Raw genomic sequence first — 19,846 nt, forward strand, 5'->3', positions numbered from 1 at the left:
TTTGGACCTTGCGGTCGGTACTGTTCCGCTAGCTCGGCGCTTCGAATGGTTCGCCCTTGATGATACACACTCGAGCGACCACTTTCCATGTGTTCTTCGACTGCAGCCTCAACTGCCATATATGCGCTCGCGACGCTGGAAGTTTGCCCAAGCCGATTGGACACTTTTTTCGTCTCTGGCGACATTCGATGACCGTCGCTTTCCCAGCGTCGACGATGAGGTCACACATTTTACCGACGTTATTCTCACAGCTGCGGAACGTTCAATACCACGCACCTCCGAATTGCCCCGGCGCCCTCCAGTTCCTTGGTGGAACGAGGCATGCCGTGACGCAATACGTGAGCGGCGACGTGCTCTTCGCATTTTCCGTCACCATCCAACTTTGGCCAACTGTATCCGATATAAGCAGCTCCGTGCGCGATGCCGTCGCGTCATCCGCGATAGCAAGAAGGCAAGCTGGAAATTCTTTATTAGCTCATTTAACACCTTCACTCCCTCCTCGGAAGTTTGGAGTCGGCTTCGACGGTTCTCAGGCGCGCCTAGTTTCTCCCCGGTCTCTGGGCTCACTGTCGCGCATGATACCTTAGTGGACCCCGTCGCAATTTCTAACTCATTGGGTCAGCACTTTGCTGAGATTTCGAGCTCTTCAAATTACCCGCCAGCGTTTCTCCCGAAGAAACGTGCAGCGGAAGTGCGACATCTTGCTTTCTCCTCTCAAAATCGCGAAAGCGACAATACTGTTTTCTCCATGCGCGAACTCCAACATGCACTCTCTTCTTCTCGCTCCTCCGCCCCAGGACCGGATGGTATCCATGTCCAAATGTTGCTGCATTTATCAACCCATAGCCTGCGTTACCTCCTTCGCCTTTATAATCGAATTTGGACCGACAGTACCTTTCCCAGGCGATGGCGGGAAGCTATTGTCGTTCCCGTTCCGAAACCTGGAAAGGACAAACATCTCCCCTCTAGCTATCGCCCCATTTCTCTCACGAGTAGTGTCTGTAAGGTTTTGGAGCGTATGGTGAATTACCGTTTAGCTTGGTGGCTGGAGTCCCACAGTCCTTTAACACCAGCCCAATGCGGATTCCGAAAGCATCGTTCTGCCGTTGACCATCTTGTTGCTCTCTCCACTTATATCATGAACAATTTTCTCCGGAAACGCCAAACGGTAGCAATATTTTTTGATCTGGAGAGAGCATACGATACCTGTTGGAGGACAGGCATCCTCCGCACACTGTTCTCTTGGGGCTTTCGAGGCCGGCTGCCCCTTTTTCTTCGCGAATTTATGGCAGAGCGCACATTTAGGGTGCGGGTGAACACTACTCTCTCCCGTACTTTCTCCCAAGAAAACGGGGCACCCCAGGGCTCCGTGCTGAGTGTTGTACTGTTTGCCATCGCCATTAATCCAATTATGGATTGTCTCCTTCCTGATGTCTCGGGCTCCCTCTTTGTGGACGATTTTGCGATCTACTACAGCTCTCAACGGACCAGCCTTCTTGAAAGACGTCTTCAAGGCTGTCTCGATCGCCTCCACTCGTGGAGCATCGAAACCGGCTTCCGTTTCTCACCCAGTAAGACCGTTTGTGTTAATTTTTGGCGACGTAAGGAGTTTCTTCCGCCCTCCTTACATCTAGGTCCTGTCAACCTTCCGTTTTCCGACGTCGCTAAATTCTTGGGTCTTATGTTTGACAGAAAACTGTGCTGGTCCTCCCACGTTTCCTATCTTTCGGCTCGCTGTCTGCGTTCCCTTAACACCCTCCGTGTCCTGAATGGTACCTCTTGGGGATCGGACCGAGTGGTCCTTCTCCGCCTCTATCGCGCCTTAGTGCGCTCGAAATTGGATTATGGAAGCATAGTCTACTCCTCTGCTCGGCCGTCTATTCTTCGGCGTCTCGACTCTATCCACCACCGTGGATTACGTTTAGTGTCTGGAGCTTTTTACACCAGTCCTGTGGAAAGCCTTTATGCTGAGACTGCTGAACCTCCGCTGTCCAATCGGCGGGCAGTCCTTCTGAGTCGTTATGCTAGCCATCTGTCTTCCATGCCTGCTAATCCAGCCCATAACCTTTTTTTCGACGCCTCCTTTGATGTCGGGTATGCAGGCCGCTCTTCCTCCCTACTACCCCCGGGAGTCCGCTTCTGTCAACTGCTCCATTCTCTTTCCTTCCGCTTTCCTAAAACCTTCTTGACAACTTGGGGTACAGCACCGCCTTGGCTCCGCCCCCGGATCGACTTCCTCAGAGACCTATGTCAATTTCCCAAGGATGATACCCCTACACTTGTTTACCGTCGGGCATTTGCTGCTCTCTGTGCACAAATGACGGAAGCCACATTTATTTACACCGATGGCTCGAAAACATCATTAGGTGTAGGGAGTGCCTATATTGTTGGCGACACCCCAAATCACTTTCGGCTTCCCGACCAGTGTTCGGTTTATACTGCGGAGCTTTACGCTGTTCTCCAGGCTGTCCACTACATCCGCCGCCATCAGCGGATACAGTACGTAATCTGCTCAGATTCTCTAAGCTCTCTCCTAAGTCTCCAAGCTCTTTACCCTGTGCACCCTCTGGTCCACCGGATTCAGGACTGTCTGCGCTTGCTCCACCTGGGGGGCGTCTCAGTGGCGTTCCTCTGGCTCCCGGGACACGCTGGTATCTGTGGAAATGAGGCGGCCGATATAGCGGCCAAGGCTGCAGTCTCTCTTCCTCGGCCAGCTATTCAGTCTCTTCCGTTTACCGATCTACGGAGCGGTTTATGTCGCCAAGTTGCTCATTTCTGGCATGCGCATTGGTCAACACTTCCCCACAATAAATTGCGGGAAGTGAAAGCCCTTCCTTGCGCTTGGACCTCTTCCTCCCGAACGCGTCGTCGGGAGGAGGTAATTTTAGCTCGACTCCGGATAGGGCACTGTATTTTTAGTCATCGACATCTTTTAAGCGGTGATCCTCCCCCACTCTGTCTCCACTGCTCTCAGCTGTGGACGGTCAGACACCTTTTAATTGAATGCCCCTATTTTAATCCGTTACGCTCCCGTCTACAGCTATCGCCTGATCTATCGTCGATTTTAGCAGATGACACGCGCTCAGCTGACCGCGTTCTACAGTTTATTAGTGACAGTGAAATGACGTCAGTCATTTGAAGCTTTTTTTGGGGGACAACCAACCCCTTTCTATAGTGGTTTTTTAAGCATTCCTTCTGCCTTTCGTTTCTCAAATTTTATGACTTTGTTCCCATTGCTGCTGATTTTAAATTTCGTTTTTTTCCTGTTTTCTACGTCACGGGCTGGGCGCTAATGACCATAGAAGTTTTGCGCCCTAAAACCACAAACAAAAAAAAAAAAAAAAAAATGCCAGCAACTCATGCTGACGAAAGTCACAAAAATCATCATACAAACGTCGGCCGAAGAACCTGAAACAGAAGCCAAGAGGCAGTTTGTCAGCAAGTGTTCACGGAGGCCTAAGCAATTTTGAGCTGCAGTACTACTAGGATCCTGTTCAGCATTAAAAGCTAATAACCCAGAATCCTTGTTAAGTGCCTTCCGAAGCTCTTCCTTATTTTATGACAGCTCCCTCTCTGATCTTGCCCTACCTTCCTATTTCTACTGCTGTTGATATTACCATATATTCGTGTCACTGGAAACCCTTACCTTCTTAGCATCTCATTTCAGAGGTTCCCATTGCAACTAGTGTGAATTTTTTCATTTCCCTTTTCAGATTTTCGAAGTTTTACCTTCGAGGTTCAGACTTCTAACAGTCCACGCTCCGTATCGTGAGGTGTACACGTTTGATGGTCTTTTAATCTTGTTTCCATGGTTACCTCCCCCTTTGATAGTGCCATTCAGATATCCAAATGGTGATTTAATTCGAAATATTTTGTCAAAGGCGACATGGTCATGACTTTTTTCAATTATAGGGCACAGTCCTTGTGGATGCTTATTTTCTGATTTATTATAATTATTTCCATTAACTTCCTAATGTCATTGCTAACTGCCAACTCTGCATCTCTTAGGGCAGTTTCCCACTATAGGGGCAAGAGACCTGACACTTTATCCGCTTCTACGCCCTCCTTGAACAGACCGTTGACAGAATGACGGTAACTACTTAGTCTTTGATGGGTATTGCTGATACACTTTATTCAAAATTTAACCGGTTCCTTAGATCTAACACAAGATTCAGGACCGTTTGACCGGTAATCAAATACACTACCCTCAGATCGGATTCTCTCAAAGCAATACTTACCAAGCGGTCCCAGGCGGTAGTTAAAAGCGACGAATATAACGCCGTAGGAGACGAGAAATTCTGGGCTGGACATTTTTCCAGAGCCACTGCCGACTCTGTACCCTCCTCCGTATATCCAGAACATGACGGGCAGTTGGGCGCCCTCCTCCGGCACACCCGGCACGTACACGTTCAGGTAGAGGCAGTCCTCGGAGCCGCTGCCGCTTTCCTGGACACAGTCACTGCCGTACTCGGTGGCGTTGAGTATTCCTTCCCAGTTTGCTGCCGGTTGCGGAGCCTGTAATGAATTTGTCTAGTAATTTCAAATTCGATAAAGCGAAATACCCTCAAACTCCTAGAATAATGTAATAATTCCAATTACAAATAAAGCAGTTGCTGACAGTTACGAAAGTTCTCAAACTATCAGTTTAATAAGTTATGGTTGCAAAATACTAACATGGATTCCATAAAAAAATGGAAAAACTGGTAGAAGCCAACCTCGGGGAAGATTAGTTTGGATTCTGGAGAAATGTAGCAACATGTCATGCTGTACTGACCGTACGACTTATCTTGGAAGATAGGTTAAGATAAGGCAAACCAACGTACATAAGATTTGCAGACCGTTGATAATGCTGACTGCAATACTCTTTTTGAAATTCTGAAGATGGTAACATACAGGGGGCGAAGGGCTATTTACAAGTTGTACAGAAACCAGATAGCAGTTGCAAGAGTAGAGGAGCATGAAAGGGAAGTAGTGGTTGAGAAAAGAGTGAGGCAGGTTAGTTGCCTATCCCTGTTGGTATAGGCAAGCCGTAAAAGAAGTTAAAGAAAAATTTGGAGTAGGCATTAAAGTTCATGGAGAAGAAATAAAAACTATTAGACTTGCCGATGACTTTGTAATTCTGTCAGAGACAGCAAAAGACTGGAAGAGCGATTGAAAGGAATGGACAGTGCCTTTAAAGGGATGTGTAAGACGAACTGCAACAAAAGTAAAAGAATAATAGTGGAATATGGTCGAATTAAGTCACGTGATGCTGAGGGAATGAGATTGGCAAACGAGACACTTAAAGTAGTAGATAGGTTTTGCTATTTTGGCAACAAAATAACTGATGGCCCAAATGGAGGGATAAAAACCAAACAAATTATAACAATAACGGCTATAATAATAACCTCTCTCTCTCTCTCTCTCTCTCTCTCTCTCTCTCTCTCTCTCTCTCTCTCTCACACACACTCACACACTCACACACACACACACACACACACACACACACACACACACACACACACACACACACACACACACACACTCACTCTCACTCTTTCACCCTGGAACAGGCTAATTTCTTCTCAAAGTAGCGTTTTGTTATCGTATAAAAAGTATCAAGCACGTACAATAGGAAATGTCAGTTGGCTAAACCCTACGTGTTTTGAATTTATATTGAGCAGATTAACTGAATTTTAGTTGATTTTGGCTCCACAATCAGTTAAGCAAGACTAGATTATGTGAAAAACATGAAAACGCATAGTGTGATACGCTAACAAGGGAACCTCCCCATCGCACCCCCCTCAGATTTAGTCATAAGTTGGCACAGTGGATGGGCCTTGAAAAACTGAACACAGATCAATCGAGAAAACAGGAAGAAGTTATGTGGAACTATGAAAAAATAAGCAAAATATACAAAATGAGTAGTCCATGTTCATGATAGGGAACATCAAGGACAGTGTTAGCGAAGGAGCGCCGTGGTCACGTGGTTAGCGTGAGCAGCTGCAGAACGAGAGGTTCTTGGTTCAAGTCTTCCCTCGAATGAAAAGTTTAATTCTTCATTTTCAGTTTATGTGACAATTTATGTTTTTATCACTTTTTGGGAGTGATTATCACATCCACAAGAAAACCTAAATCGGGCAACGTAGAAGAATCTTTTTACCCATTCGCCAAGTGCACAAGTTAGGTGGGACGACAACATATTCCTGTCATGTGACGCACATGCCGTCACCAGTGTCGTATAGAACATATCAGACGTGCTTTCCTGTGGAGGAATCGGTTGACATATGAACTTGCAATCAAAAGTTTTCGATTCCCATTGGAGAGGCACGTCCTTTCGTCTACTAATCGCACGGTTTTGCGGTGCGGTCGCAAAACACAGACACTAAACTTACTACAGTGAACAGAGACGTCAATGAACGAACGGACAGATCACAACTTTGCGAAAATAAATAAAGTAAAATTTTCACTCGAGGGAAGATTTGAACCAAGCACCTCTCGTTCCGCAGCTGCTCACGCTAACCACGGGACCACGGCGCTCCTAACTTCCCATTATCCTTGATGTTGCCTGTCCTGCACATGGACTTCAGTTTATATACTTTGCTTGTTTTTTCGTAGTTCCACACGACTTCTTCCTGTTTTCTCGATTGATCTGTGTTCAGTTTTTCAAGACCTATCCTCTGTGCCAACTTATAACTAAATCTGAAGGGGGTGCGATGGGGAGGTTCCCTTGTAAGTACCATTATATGTGGGGAAAATACGTACTGAGATTAGTGATACTAAGTAAACGTGGAATGAAAAATACAGCACATTAGAGTAATCATACTCTTTGTGCCGCTTTTGTTCTTCTGCTTACATATAAACTCAAACAGATGTAATGTACACGGAGATTTACATTCCTGGGATATTTTGTATTGTTGTTGTTACTGTAAAAATGTAACTTATGTTCGGTGAAAATATCTGATTGACTTAAACACCCAGAGAAAATAACAAGATATCACTCGTGTGTCACTGCTTGTACTGAAAGATTACCGCCTGGTTCCTCAACTAAGAGATAGTGTTTGCTCATCGATAGGCGTGCTCTTGTCTTACTGCTCATTGTATAGCATAGTTTAGAACTGGCTTCAAAATTCAGTGAATAACCTCGAGAATCTATTTGGGTACGGTCAATGTAATACCTTCTCTAAACTGTTATAGAGATTAGTTAGAAATGCAACGGGTAAAGTTAGTGACGTTTTACCATGGCACAATACTTAAAGTACAGGAGATTGTAACACTTTGTAATTGCCGTAGATTGCTTTCTTACAGGATTCCTATTTTGATTACCTAATGAGGATAACACTTTCATTATCAATGACTAGAGGAGTGATTATTCGATTAAATTATTTCCATTGGACTTAGATTAGCCTGCCGGAGTAGCCGAGCGGTTCTAGTTTCTATAGGCTGGAAACGCGCGACCGCTACGGTCGCAAGTTCGAATCCTGCCTCGGGCATGGATGTGTGTGATATCCTTAGGTTAGTTAGATTTAAGTAGTTCTAAGATCTAGGGGATTGATGGCCACAGAAGTCCCATAGTGCTCAGAGCCATTTGAACCATTTTTGAACTTAGATTAGGGGGGAGTAGCAATGAATAGGTCTACCTTTACTGAAATTCACGTTTGTTTTATCTTAAAGTAAAAGAACAATAAAGTGACACTTTGCCTCATTATTCAAGCTCACAGAATGTGGTAATGCCTTCAACGACTTTTAAGTTTGGTATCTGTAGAATACAGCTATAGTCGCACGTGATTTGATGGGAGAGGGGTGAGATACTGATATCGCACTCATCAACACAACAAGCACGCCACGTCACATCCACGCTCATGCTAGTTCGATACAGGGCGTGTACCAAAAACTACGTAATGTAAAGAGCAACGTCAACAGTGCTACGACCTTCACTCGGCTATATGTGACCATTAAACACATGCTCTCTAACTCTGGCTGGTCATAACCTGATAAGAATCGTTGGATGCGGATACGGGGGGGGGGGGGGGGGGGGGGCGGCGGGACGTAGTCAGCAGCCCCCTCTCTCAGCCATTGTCAGTTTTCGTAAGCGGAACCGCTACTTCTGAAATAAATACCTCCTCAATTGGTCTCACAGCGCTCGTCAGACCTAGCGGTGATCTATCCAAGTGCTAGTCAATCCCATCAAGGCTTAACTTCGGTGATACGACGGGAGCTGGTGATACCATTGAGGCAAGTCCGTTAGAATTGGAACAACATATCACTGGTTCAATTTCTTTCGTATAATCCGCATAATATTCTTTCAGTCAGTTTAACAACAACATAAAAATGCACGGTGAAATCTATCCACGTGGCCCCAAACCTGATACTGACAAGGAGAGGTCTGAACGTCAAATAATAATAATAATAATAATAATAATAAAACAAAATAAAAAGTGAGACGAGATACTGGCAGAAGTAGGGCTGTGAGGACCGGGCGTGAGTCGTGCTTCGATATCTCAGATGGTAGAACACTTGCCCGCGAAAGGCAAAGGTCCCGAGTTCGAGTCTCGGTCGGGCACACAGTTTTAATCTGCCAGGAAGTTTCAAAAAAAATCCGTACTTAAACTTGGACATAAGTTGAGTTTAGAGTGGATACGAGAGGATTAATAATGGTTGCGTTGTCAACATTAAATATACGGTGGACGCTAAACGTGAGAACGCTTGGTCAAGCTGACTTACAACGAAATCACTTCAAATTGATCAAACGCCCTGCACGAAACGTGTCATCGACAGTAAATACCACTCAAATAAGTTCGGACGAAACATAAAATTATTAAATTGGATCTCTAGGAGTGCCTTGATCTGGCACAATAATAAATAACATGTAGACACAGGCGGATACTGAGCACAAAGGAAACACTCAAATTACAGTAAAATTTCCCCACAAAATTGGTGTCGGTGCATCAATATTTCACTTCGTGTAATTCAAGTAGATCGTGCAATTAAAAGTGCACCGGCCAAGTCCCCTCCTTTTACCATCTAATCCACCAAAATGATGACAATTAAAACATTATTTAAAGTTTTTCTGACTGAAGTGACTCTGAAGGTAACAGTATTAGCTTTGTGCACGACTAAACGGTTCATTCTGATACCTTCTTTTTACTATAATATGAGGAGCCGCATACAGCTACGTCCGCACAGTTTGCTAGCCAGCCCAAGTTTGCCCTAAAGGGCGGAACTAGAAGGCAACGAGTCTCTCTTCGAATTCAGTGAGGGGAGGGAGGTATTATTTCTCCTCGGCAGTGAGCAATATGACACCCTCTTCTCTGCTAAATTTGTTTATCTTTGGTGCTAGCGTCCCTTTTGCTCACAGGGTAAAGTTGGTACAGACTCTACTAGGCCGCTAGTATCACTCGTCAGACCTGACATCAGGATGGAAATGGAGGGAAGAAAAAATTAGTGTTAGAGATAAATAAAATTATTTTTCAGCCACCAGGCGTAGTACGTCAATGAAAAGGAGAATGGTTATTAATATCCCTTTTAACGATAGCAAACTATCATTTAATGAAAGTAACAAATGGAGGCAAACGACAGTGACAATTCAGTAAGAGCGGACATTTAAAGTTAAGTGAAACATATTCATGTCACTGTTTTAACCACACTTCAAAGTGACACATATTCATGATACTAATTTTTAACATAGTCACCAAGTTCCTCTAAACCCTCTCGAAACATTCTGCTTATCGTCAAGTTCCTGGACTATCCGCCATCCGAGGACTGCCGCGTGAATATCCTCATCGTTCGGAAATCTCTTTCTTTTTCGGTTGCTGAAAATCAGATCCTCGATTGCCTGAACGCAGTCGTCTGTGGCCTGTGTCCATAGCCTCCCTCCCCGATCAGTGTCCCAACTTCTTTGCGAGCTTGGTCAAGTTCTGGCAACATTTCTGAATCTGGTTGAAATTTAGACGTTTTGCACACGAGAATCGTACTGGCCCACTTATTTCAACTTTGTAGTACATTTATAGTCGCCGCGACACGGAACTCGCACACCGTGACGCACGCGTCTGCTGGAAACCCAGTGGCTGGTACGCAGGTCTGAAAATGCACCACTCTTGTTGCTCAGTGACATTAGCTGGGGACGACATCGTAACTTCTTTTCTGGGGTCCCTGTGTGCCTTTTATAGTTCCACTTCCCTAACACATTTCGTTAACGCCGTTATGACGCTTTGTTGTTATTGTTGTCTTCAGGTCAAAGACTGGTTTGTTACAACTGTCCATCCTACTCTATCGTGTGCAAGCCTCTTCATGTCTTAACACTTCCAGGCAATATTAAATAGGTGATCCCTTAATGTCTCAGAATGTATCATATCAATCGATCCCTTGTTTTAGTAAAGTTATACCATAAATTTCTTGTCTCTCCAATTCCGTTCAGTCCCTCCATATTAGTTACGTGATATACCCATATAATTCTCAGCATTCCTCTGCAGCATCACATTTCAAAAACTTCTATTCTTTTCTTGTTTAACTGTTTGTGTCCATGTTCTTCTTCCATACATGGCTATACTCGAGACAAATACCTTCAGAAAAGACTTCTTAGCACTTGAGTCTATACTCCATGTTAAGAAATTTCTTCAGAAACGCTTCTCTTACGATTGCAAGTCTTTATATTTCCTCTGTTTGGGCCATCATCAGTTATTTTGTTGCCCAAATAGCAAAATCGATCTTCTACTTCTAGTGTGACAGCTAGCTTGCCTTGGAAAAGTGACTAGCCGGAATCTGTTACCACCCATACAGTAAGAGACGGCGAAATGGTAGCCAATGAGGACGACACGATGCGTCTATGAACCATGTGGGTGGCGCATCAAATCCGAAACATGTCGCAAGAGTGATGCAGCAAGTGAAGGCGACGTTTCCAGCCGTCAGGTCATACAATGAGTTGACTATTCCGGAGTGAAATATAAATTAAGCAGAAGCTACAAAGAAACAGAGCTCCTTATATGCACGACATGTCCAGCTCTCAACTGTAGCTCGCACTTAACGACGACAGACTTCACAACGGACTCGGTTTATCTAAGAGATGAGCTTTGGTTGGATTTTTCTATTACTCCGGATACTTTGCTTTTAAACTAGTACCTCAGAGTGTTGTTTTTTTGGTGTTGAACAAAATATTGTGTTGTTCCTTGACTTTAGCAAGTGGCTCGATACAATTCTGTACCGCCACCTAATGAGTAAACTTAGTGTCTGGATGGTAAGACCAACTGTGTGACAGGACTGAAGAGTTCCTAGCAAGAAGAACACAGCACATCATTCTCAACTGGGAGAAGTCTTCAGAAGTTAAAGTACAATAGCTTTGGGCGTATGCTCAAGGGAGTGTTGTAGGACCATTACATTTGACAGTCAGTATAAAAACTTAATGAATAACATCAGAAATTCCTTGAGACTTTTAGAAGGTAATGCTGTTGTATACAGAGGAGACGCACTGCCAGTGGATTGTGGCAAAATACAAAAAGACCTTCGGAGAATTAACGCCAAGTGCATGCAGAGGCAATTGAACCACAGCATAATCAAATGTAACGTACCGTGTATACATAGACATAAATAGCCGTTATTGTTTGGACAGCAGATTGCAGAAAAATTGCAGGAAGCAGTTACTTCCATAAAACATGCAGGACTATGCATACGAAACGATTTGAAGCGAAATGACCACATTAAATTCACGATGGGTAAGTCACATGCCAAACTGAGATTCATTGGAAGAATCCTGAGGAGACAAAAGAGGTGTCGCTCACCAACCATTGACCAATATTTGAATACTAATTGTCAGTTCGGAATCCATACCAGATGGGATTGATAGAGGAAATAATAAGATTCAAAGAAGAGTAGCACGTTTCGTTATCGGTTGATTTAGCATGCACGAAATTGTCACGGAGGTGCGCATCAAGCTCTAGTGTCAGGTACTGCTGGATAGCCAGTCTGCATCATACTAGTAGGGGACATGAAGACAGAACAACGCCAATTTTAATTTGTTAAAGATGACCGACCCTCCATCAAGCCCTCTCCCCTGCCCCCTGGTGTAGATGTGGCAACGTTGCACTGAAGACATGATGGGTTCCCCTCTCCATTCCTCCACCCTCCCATCAAGTGAATTAATATTGATAAAACATTACCTACAATATTAAATTCTTCACAAATTTGGGAAATATTACTGACCTGCAAAATCTAAGACCCATTTTTAATCAGTACAACAATTCCTTTAACAAGAGATACTTTGCACGTCATTTCACTCATTCTAAAGTTTTTAAGCATTATATTTATTTTAATTTACTAAGACGTTAGAAGATTCATGGAGAGAATGACTGGCTCAGATATTTTTGCTGCATACTTTTTATACATTCTAACTAATTTTACGTTCAATCTCTTTCATGTTCAAAGTATCATGAATTAAATTAGTGCTTTCTTCTTGACAGCTAACTTCTTCTATGAGTACATATTGATACTTGTTTTGTGACCTCACAATCCTTAATCTGATGGATAGAGGCATGTGTATACATAGGTTTTTAAGGGAAACTACATCCAATTCTGAACTGATGCTGAGATTTCCAAAACTTAGTTTTTTGAGCAGGCCTGCCGAAATTAAGTTGGTAACAAGGAAAAAAATGGCTGATGACCGTTATTGTGAATTGGGAACTCAAGAAATTGTATTTGCTAATAAATTACGTACTTTGAATCAATGTTTTGACGTATTATTTGTTAGATGGAACACAGCACCTTTAGCGTAAGTAAACTCTCACAGCAATTTCCTAGATTGGCTGCAGTCAGTTTAATTAATTAATGTTATCGATGAAATCCATGATATGGATTTGTGACGTAATTTATTTGGGTTCAGAATTTAGTTGTTTATAGGCCCTGCACACAGCCTATATCAGTTTCATGCCCCACAACGAGTGAAAAATGCTGAGTAGCATAATCACATTTCGTGTGGAAGTTAGTTGTATTATCGTAAACTGGCACGTCACATTCGTCAGTTTCAAAGACTTTCTATGTTCCAACATAATTATTTTTCAGAAACCACGTCTCCAGGTTTCATTTTCAAAAATTTGCTACATTTTGACTATGTTTCGATACGTTTTCGTTTTGCAGCCTTTTAACAGTTCTCGTTCCACTGGAACAAATGTAGCTTAGAGACTGTCTGCTGCGAGACACTTCGTCACAAATGTACAGATGTACTCTCCATCAGGTGAACACTTACCTGGAACCGGAGTTTCCCTAATGGCGGCGTAGCATACGGGATGCCCACAAAGGACGTGTAAGACACGTTGTACACGCTCGTGGCTGTGGTCCCCCTTAGCACACCTTGCTTGACAGTCACCAGCACATCCTCTCCCTATAACAAAAAGAATCAAGCAAGATGAATGTTTAACGCCCCGTCGATAATGACGCCATTGGACACGGAGCGCAAGGTCGGATTAGGAAGGATCTGGAAGGAAATCGTCCGTGGTTGTTGAAAGGAAGCATCTCAGGATTTGCCTTCAGCGATTTAAGGACACGGAAAATGGGCGCGGAGGCGCGAATATGAACTGTCGTGCTCCCGAATTAGAGTCCGGTCTTCCAACCGCTGCGCTACCTCGCTCCGCGCCTAGAAAAGAGGGGAAGTTCAGCAGCAACCATGTGTAAAATGTTAGTAGATGATAAATGCCTTCTCTATATCAATTGACCGGACAAAACTCTGCATCACCAAAAGAATTTGACAAAATAAATACATAAATAATTAAAATTCAGCATTTTCCCCGCGTCCTTAAGACGGATTGTTTCCGCAGTTAAAGTTCACATTCCGAAGTTAGTGTAGTGTCATAATCGTTTCATCGGCTTACGGTAATACGGACAGTAAAACTAGAAAAATAACCTTCAATCCAGCGAAGACGCTGCAGCATTTCATGCTTGCCGCGGGCCAGGGTAGTGCTGCCACTGCTGGAGTACTGGATGTTCTCAGAGTTCTACTGTTCCCGTTACTGCACATCGATGAAACGAATATCACACTAGACTAATCTGAGACAGCTATATCGAATGGACACGTAAAATTACACTTAAAAAATCATTTTGTTTGTAATGGAAAACAGACTGAAGCTTTTCGACGATACTGGGTGTCGCGTAAAAGACGTGACGACCGGCATTTGTTTGGGCTGAGTCCAACTATAAGATGCAAAACCTAAATTTCAAGTATCTACTGAAATACCAGAGAGAATGCGCCTGACGACCCTCAGGGGAGAGTCCCTGTACATATACTGGTGGTTCTTGCCGCATGCCGCATCTCAGCCTCCATGATAACCTACATTGTGTGTCTTCAATGGTCCAGTTTCTGTCGGCCACGCTCCTTTCTATCCCATGAATCTATTAATTTCAAAGGAGCTATTCTGCCCAGTCATGGAGTGACTGTAAGTTATATATTCCCAGTTTATGCCATGTCCGAAAAATGTCTCGGCAACGGAAGATGTAAATAGCGAATGGTTACAATCTTAACATACTATTGACATTCACGTCATTACAAACAGGTCAGTGTAGAACCTGAAGAAAGTTTCTGAGGTCAAAATAGTGTAGGCATGTATGGCCAGGTCTCAGCGTCCATCGGGTAGAATTAACGATACCTGAAACAGGACTTCGTACAGCGTGACGCATAACGCGCAGAAACTGCTTAAAGCTAGTATGACGATTAACAAGTCACGAAATTGTCGAAATATAGTGAATTTTTCTCAAAACTGTTGGTGTACACGTTCTTTGCATAATGAAACTAATTTCCAGTATCCTTCTTGCGTGGAAAGTCTAAAACAGTACGGAAAGGTGCTTTAGAAAAGCAACGAAATATTCTGTACGGATATACGCATTTCCCCTGTAACAGAAATCTACTCCTGGTGACGTACGAGTAAATATTTTGCACTTAAATATCTTGTGAGTCCATGTAATACGAATACACTCTTCTGATCACTTTGTAAACTGACAAGTGTTTCTGCTGAAACAACGTGTACGATATTCACCTTTGCTAAAGATGCAATGGTGAGGAGCGTTAACCATAGACAAGATGGAAGTCTCAACTCCATGTCTGCTGGTGCTTCCAACGGATCGTGGCGTCAATGGGCGATCAGTGAAGCTGACTGCGAAGCGGAAGCTCTTATATGGAGGCCAGCTGGTAGCGGGTATACCCTGATTAGATAACGTGCTGGCGTCTGTTACTCAACTGATAAGAGAGGCACTGTTGAACAGAGGAAGGACAGTTCGAGTAGAAAAACATAGGAGTTTAAAAAACAATTTGTTTCTTGTTAGAACTCTAAATACAAACACTATATAGACTCGCATCTTGACGATTAAGAATTCTCAGACTTAACTGCTTTCTCGGTTCACAATTTGGTTACACTGGCTTAGGAAATGTTCACCGAAGGAATCTGGAATTAGTTTGTTTCCTATTTCGCTTTAATAGTTGTTCTGTAACATAGTTTAAGTCATGAAGTGTTCTTTTCATTTTTTTGGGTGGGGTCATGGCATTGACATTAATCATCTTGCAGAGTGTCAGAAACGTTAGCTAATTCCTTCAGCGAAGTCATTGTCGACAAGAGGATTTATTCAGTCTGACCAGTTGAGCGAAATATTAAAAATATAGTATTTTAAAAATAAGCCAAGGGCCTTGCCGTAGTGGTAACACCGGTTCCCATCAGATCACCGAAGTTAAGCTCTGTCGGGCTGGGATGGGTGGCCATCCGGTTTGTTGTTGGCAAGCGGGGTGCACTCAGCCCTTCTAAGACAAAACTGAGGAGCTACTTGATTGAGAAGTAGTGGCTCCAGTCTCGTAAACTGACATACGGCCTGGAGAGCGGTGTGCTGGTCACATGTTCCTCCATATCCGCATCCAGTGACGCCTGTGGGCCGAGGATGACTGCTGCGGAGATGTGTAAGCGCGAAAAGAGGTGCAACTGTGGACCGACACAAGAACGCATCTATCCTTGGCGATTATTCCAGGCTTTTGGCACGCGGTCACATTAATGTGACTGGGCAGTGTATTATGTAGAGAACTGAGGCTGCTCGGTGCTCTAACCACACTCTCTAAACGTCGTGGTTTGAAATGAAAGAGGAACTGCAATTTGTGTCCAGGAAAAGGTCTGACGATGGACTGTGCTCTACACATATCGATGAGCAAAAAAAACAAGCGATTGTGTAGATCGTGAGAGCAGTGGTACCCTTCAGTCCTACAAAAGTTTCTTGTACAGTTCTCACCATAGATGACTGTACATCGTCCAGGGCTGCATGGCATGTGGCTGTATAACGTTTTGATTTAGCGGTTGCTGATCTGATTTTCCTCAACACATTGGTTTCTTGAACCATTACAGTCGTGATATTTGAGCTACGCCGCAAAACAATGTGAGCTAACAGATTGCAGTCATTGTGTCGGCGTGGAAGACTAATATGACTATCTCTTTAGAATCAAGTTGACACTAAATTCGATTGGAAGCTCTACACAGTGCAACCCACCGCACCAGAGACGATGTTTACACGTCTACTGCGTTATTAGAGGATATATTTCTCTAGCTACAGGAAGTTGGGAAAACAGCTTGCATGCTGCCAGACTAGCTGACTGCAGAATGGGTCGAACCGTAGACACAGAAAGGTCCACAGCCCATGAAGCAATATAGAGAACATATGTAAGCTAAGGCTGTATGGACAATACGTCAGCCATTCCGAAACATGGTATAATAAACTTCCGCTGTTACGTACAAACTTCGTTTATTTACGAAATCCATAGACATACAGTTCAGGCACTATGCCCTTGCGAGCTGAAATATTACCAAAATCTTTCCTGGGATTAGATTATTCTGCCTCGTTCACACAAAATCACATTCACAAATCATTGTCTTTGGAATGCTCTTTTCTGAGGTTTACACTGTGGTTTCGGCTGACGTATAAAGAATCCCCATCAATTCCTGTGGATGTGGCGTCTCTCTGGACCATCAACCCCTCATCCCTAACTTAAACCGTGCAAGTTCTAAGTTGACTGTATCTTCAAAAATCTTCGATGTTACGTCACATTTTTATTAATTGAAACATCATTAGAACTTTTCTATAGGCAAATCAGTATCTTAACTCACTCTGCGCTCAGCCCCAAATTTATGCAGGAGCTTGATAATAAGCGAGCACCAGAAATAAAAGGAAACTCTTTGAAAGAATACTGTATTCATCGGCAAATTACTTGAGGCTATGCGATGTAATTTGTGAGAAGCCAGGCGGGCGACACAGCGACGAAAATTGAGGGAGCGGGCCACCAAGTAGTGTTAGAGCACGTAACAGCAAATGTGCGTAACGGCGTCGGACGTCCAGGGTGATGGGCGGAGGAGCGAAGAACGTAAGTGGTGTGGGAGTGCCTCGGAAATATTTGAGAAAAATACACCGAAAGAAGAAAAAAGTCATAAAACCAAGGAGTTACGCGACATAAGCTTAGGTTGGTAGGCGTGTTTCTACATTTGAAAAGTTATGTTTGTTCAAATTGACCCCAGTCATATAAGAGTGGCGCTAGTAGCACACACTATAATGGTAGCGAGTTTTAGTTTCATTTGAGAGTGCACGTCGTGATTTGATGTTAGTGAATAATGCTTTTAAGGTGACAAAGTCGCCATTATCAACACCTCACTGACTTCGAACGAGAAGCTGGATATTCTGCCTGTGACACTGCAGAAAGACTTGGCGGAATGCAGCCACCGCGCATAATCACTGGCAGTGGTGGTCCTTGGAATGTACTGTCTCTAGAAGAACAGTCTCCGGACAGCCACGTGGCACTACAGAGACGACGACAAAAAAAAAAAAAAAAAAAAAAAAATGGTGCTCGGAATATGGCTCTGCTGGATCGTACTGCACCTGCTTCAGCAATTTGGGCAGCGTTTGGCACCACAGTCACACAACGAGCTGTTACAAATCGGTTACTTCAAGGCCAGCTCCGAGCCAAACGCTCTCTAGCGTGCATTTCACTATCCCCAAACTAACACCATTTGCGACTTCGGTGGCGTGAAGCGAGAGTTCATTGGGGGCAGAGTGGAGATCTGTTGTGTTTTCTGATGAAGCTGGTCCCACCCCGTTACCAGTGGTACCCGTGTGTTGGTTAGAAGGGGGCAAATTGAGGCCCTGCAACCAATCCGTCTGTGTGCTAGACATGCTATACCTACAGCTCGAGTTATGGTCTGGGTGCGACTTCGTATGACGGTCGGAGCACACTCATAGTTATCCCATTTGTGCGTCAATCTGGTGATTCGATCTGTTGTGCTGCCATTCATGAACAACATTCCACTGTGTGTTTTCCACCAGGTTAACTGTCGCCCACTTACCGCTATTGTAACCCAAGGTGCTCAACAGAGTGTCGACATGTTGCCTTGATCTTGGTTCAAATGGATCTGAGCACTTTGGGACTTAACTTCTGTGGCCATCAGTCCCCTAGAACTTAGAACTACTTAAACCTAACTAACTTAAGGACGCCACACACATCCATTCCCGAGTCAGGATTCGAACCTGCGACCGTAGTGGTCGCGCGATTCCAGACTGAAGCGCCTAGAACCGCTCGGCCACCTCGGCCGGCTGCCTTGATCTACTCGATCATCAAATCTGTCTCCGCTCGACCATATATGGGACATCATTGGTCAACAACTCCAGTGTCATCAACGAACAGTATTAACCATTCTTGTATTGAGCGACCAAGTCCAACAGGCATGGAACTCAATCCCACAAACTGACATCCTGCACTTGTACAACACAATGCATGCACGTTTGCATGCCTGCAGTCAACATTCTGGTGGTTAAACGGATTATTAATGTACCAGCATTTCGTATTTGCAACCGCTTCTCATGCGTTTGCGTTATCCCGTTATCTTGCAACGTTAAAGGCTTAAATATGTTACCTAGACAAATGTATTCCCTAAATTTCATTACTCTAAATTAATTATCGTTTGGTGTTGCGATCTTTTCTTCTGTCAGTGTATATGAGACAGAACACTGCGGGCAGAAGACCTACATTACTATATAATAGCAACATTATCGAACAAGTTTTATTTCAGTGAAGTGTTCAGCTCAGTGAAATAAGTTGGTACCATCACTTGTAAGTGTGTATAATGACAGTTGGTGCCATAAAAGTAACTGGTAACAGTAAGTTTTAATTCAAAAGGGATTTCGTTATTTCACGTAGACCTAATCATCTCCCTAAGAATGAAGACCAAGATAAGATCTATGCTCTGAACTGGGGGTCACTGTTACCTTGAAGATAACACAGAAAAGATTATACGATTGAGCAACATAAACCTTCCCCAAAGTAGAAGGTACATCGGAACATGGTATCAAGATAAGGACTCGGGATTTCCTTTGATGACGATTAAACTTTGCATGTTGCGGATTCTCACTAATATTTTACAGCAGTCAGATATCATCAGATGAACAGATTAAGAAGCTATTGCGATAATGTACACTTAGAAACTAACAATTGAAAGATGACAACCAGAAAACCCAAGGGGAGACACGTTATCCTTAGCCTCCAACGTCAGTATTGTGACAGATAAAAACACTATACGCAACTTTCACCAAAAGATTACATTATGAAGTTAATATATGACCATTATTTGAGCCTGTAGAATTTACCATAAACGTTAGAACATAGGAACGTCAAAGCTTGCTGGATGTAATTGCGTAGGCGCTGTAACTCGACGAGTGAAAGGGATCATCTAGAAGACAACACAGCGTCCAATAAAAACCATTGGAGGCGAAACCTTCCTCACTCTGCGAAGTAAAGTAAGAAATGTTTCAGTGCGCAGTTGACAGCGGAGAGCAACTTTGTTGAGTGAGTTTGGAACATATATGCATTGTGATG

The 19,846-nt window shown here is 43.7% G+C and overlaps 1 protein-coding gene across 1 annotated transcript in view; it reads right to left on the reverse strand.

Annotated features, from left to right (window-relative positions):
* LOC126473875 (cholinesterase-like) overlaps positions 1-15,096 on the reverse strand; it is a 60,469-nt gene extending 45,373 nt beyond the window's left edge. The window contains exons 1-3 of the mRNA XM_050101207.1: positions 14,994-15,096; positions 13,214-13,348; positions 4,239-4,515 (exon numbers count right to left, since the gene is read on the reverse strand). Of these exons, the coding sequence (XP_049957164.1) occupies positions 4,239-4,515; positions 13,214-13,348; positions 14,994-15,056 (475 nt within the window). The 5' untranslated portion in view covers positions 15,057-15,096. The remainder of the gene's footprint in view (positions 1-4,238; positions 4,516-13,213; positions 13,349-14,993) is intronic.
* Between the last annotated feature and the right edge of the window lie 4,750 nt (positions 15,097-19,846).

Source organism: Schistocerca serialis, chromosome 4 (assembly GCF_023864345.2).
Source record: "Schistocerca serialis cubense isolate TAMUIC-IGC-003099 chromosome 4, iqSchSeri2.2, whole genome shotgun sequence".
In the NCBI taxonomy this organism is placed as follows: Eukaryota; Metazoa; Arthropoda; class Insecta; order Orthoptera; family Acrididae; genus Schistocerca; species Schistocerca serialis.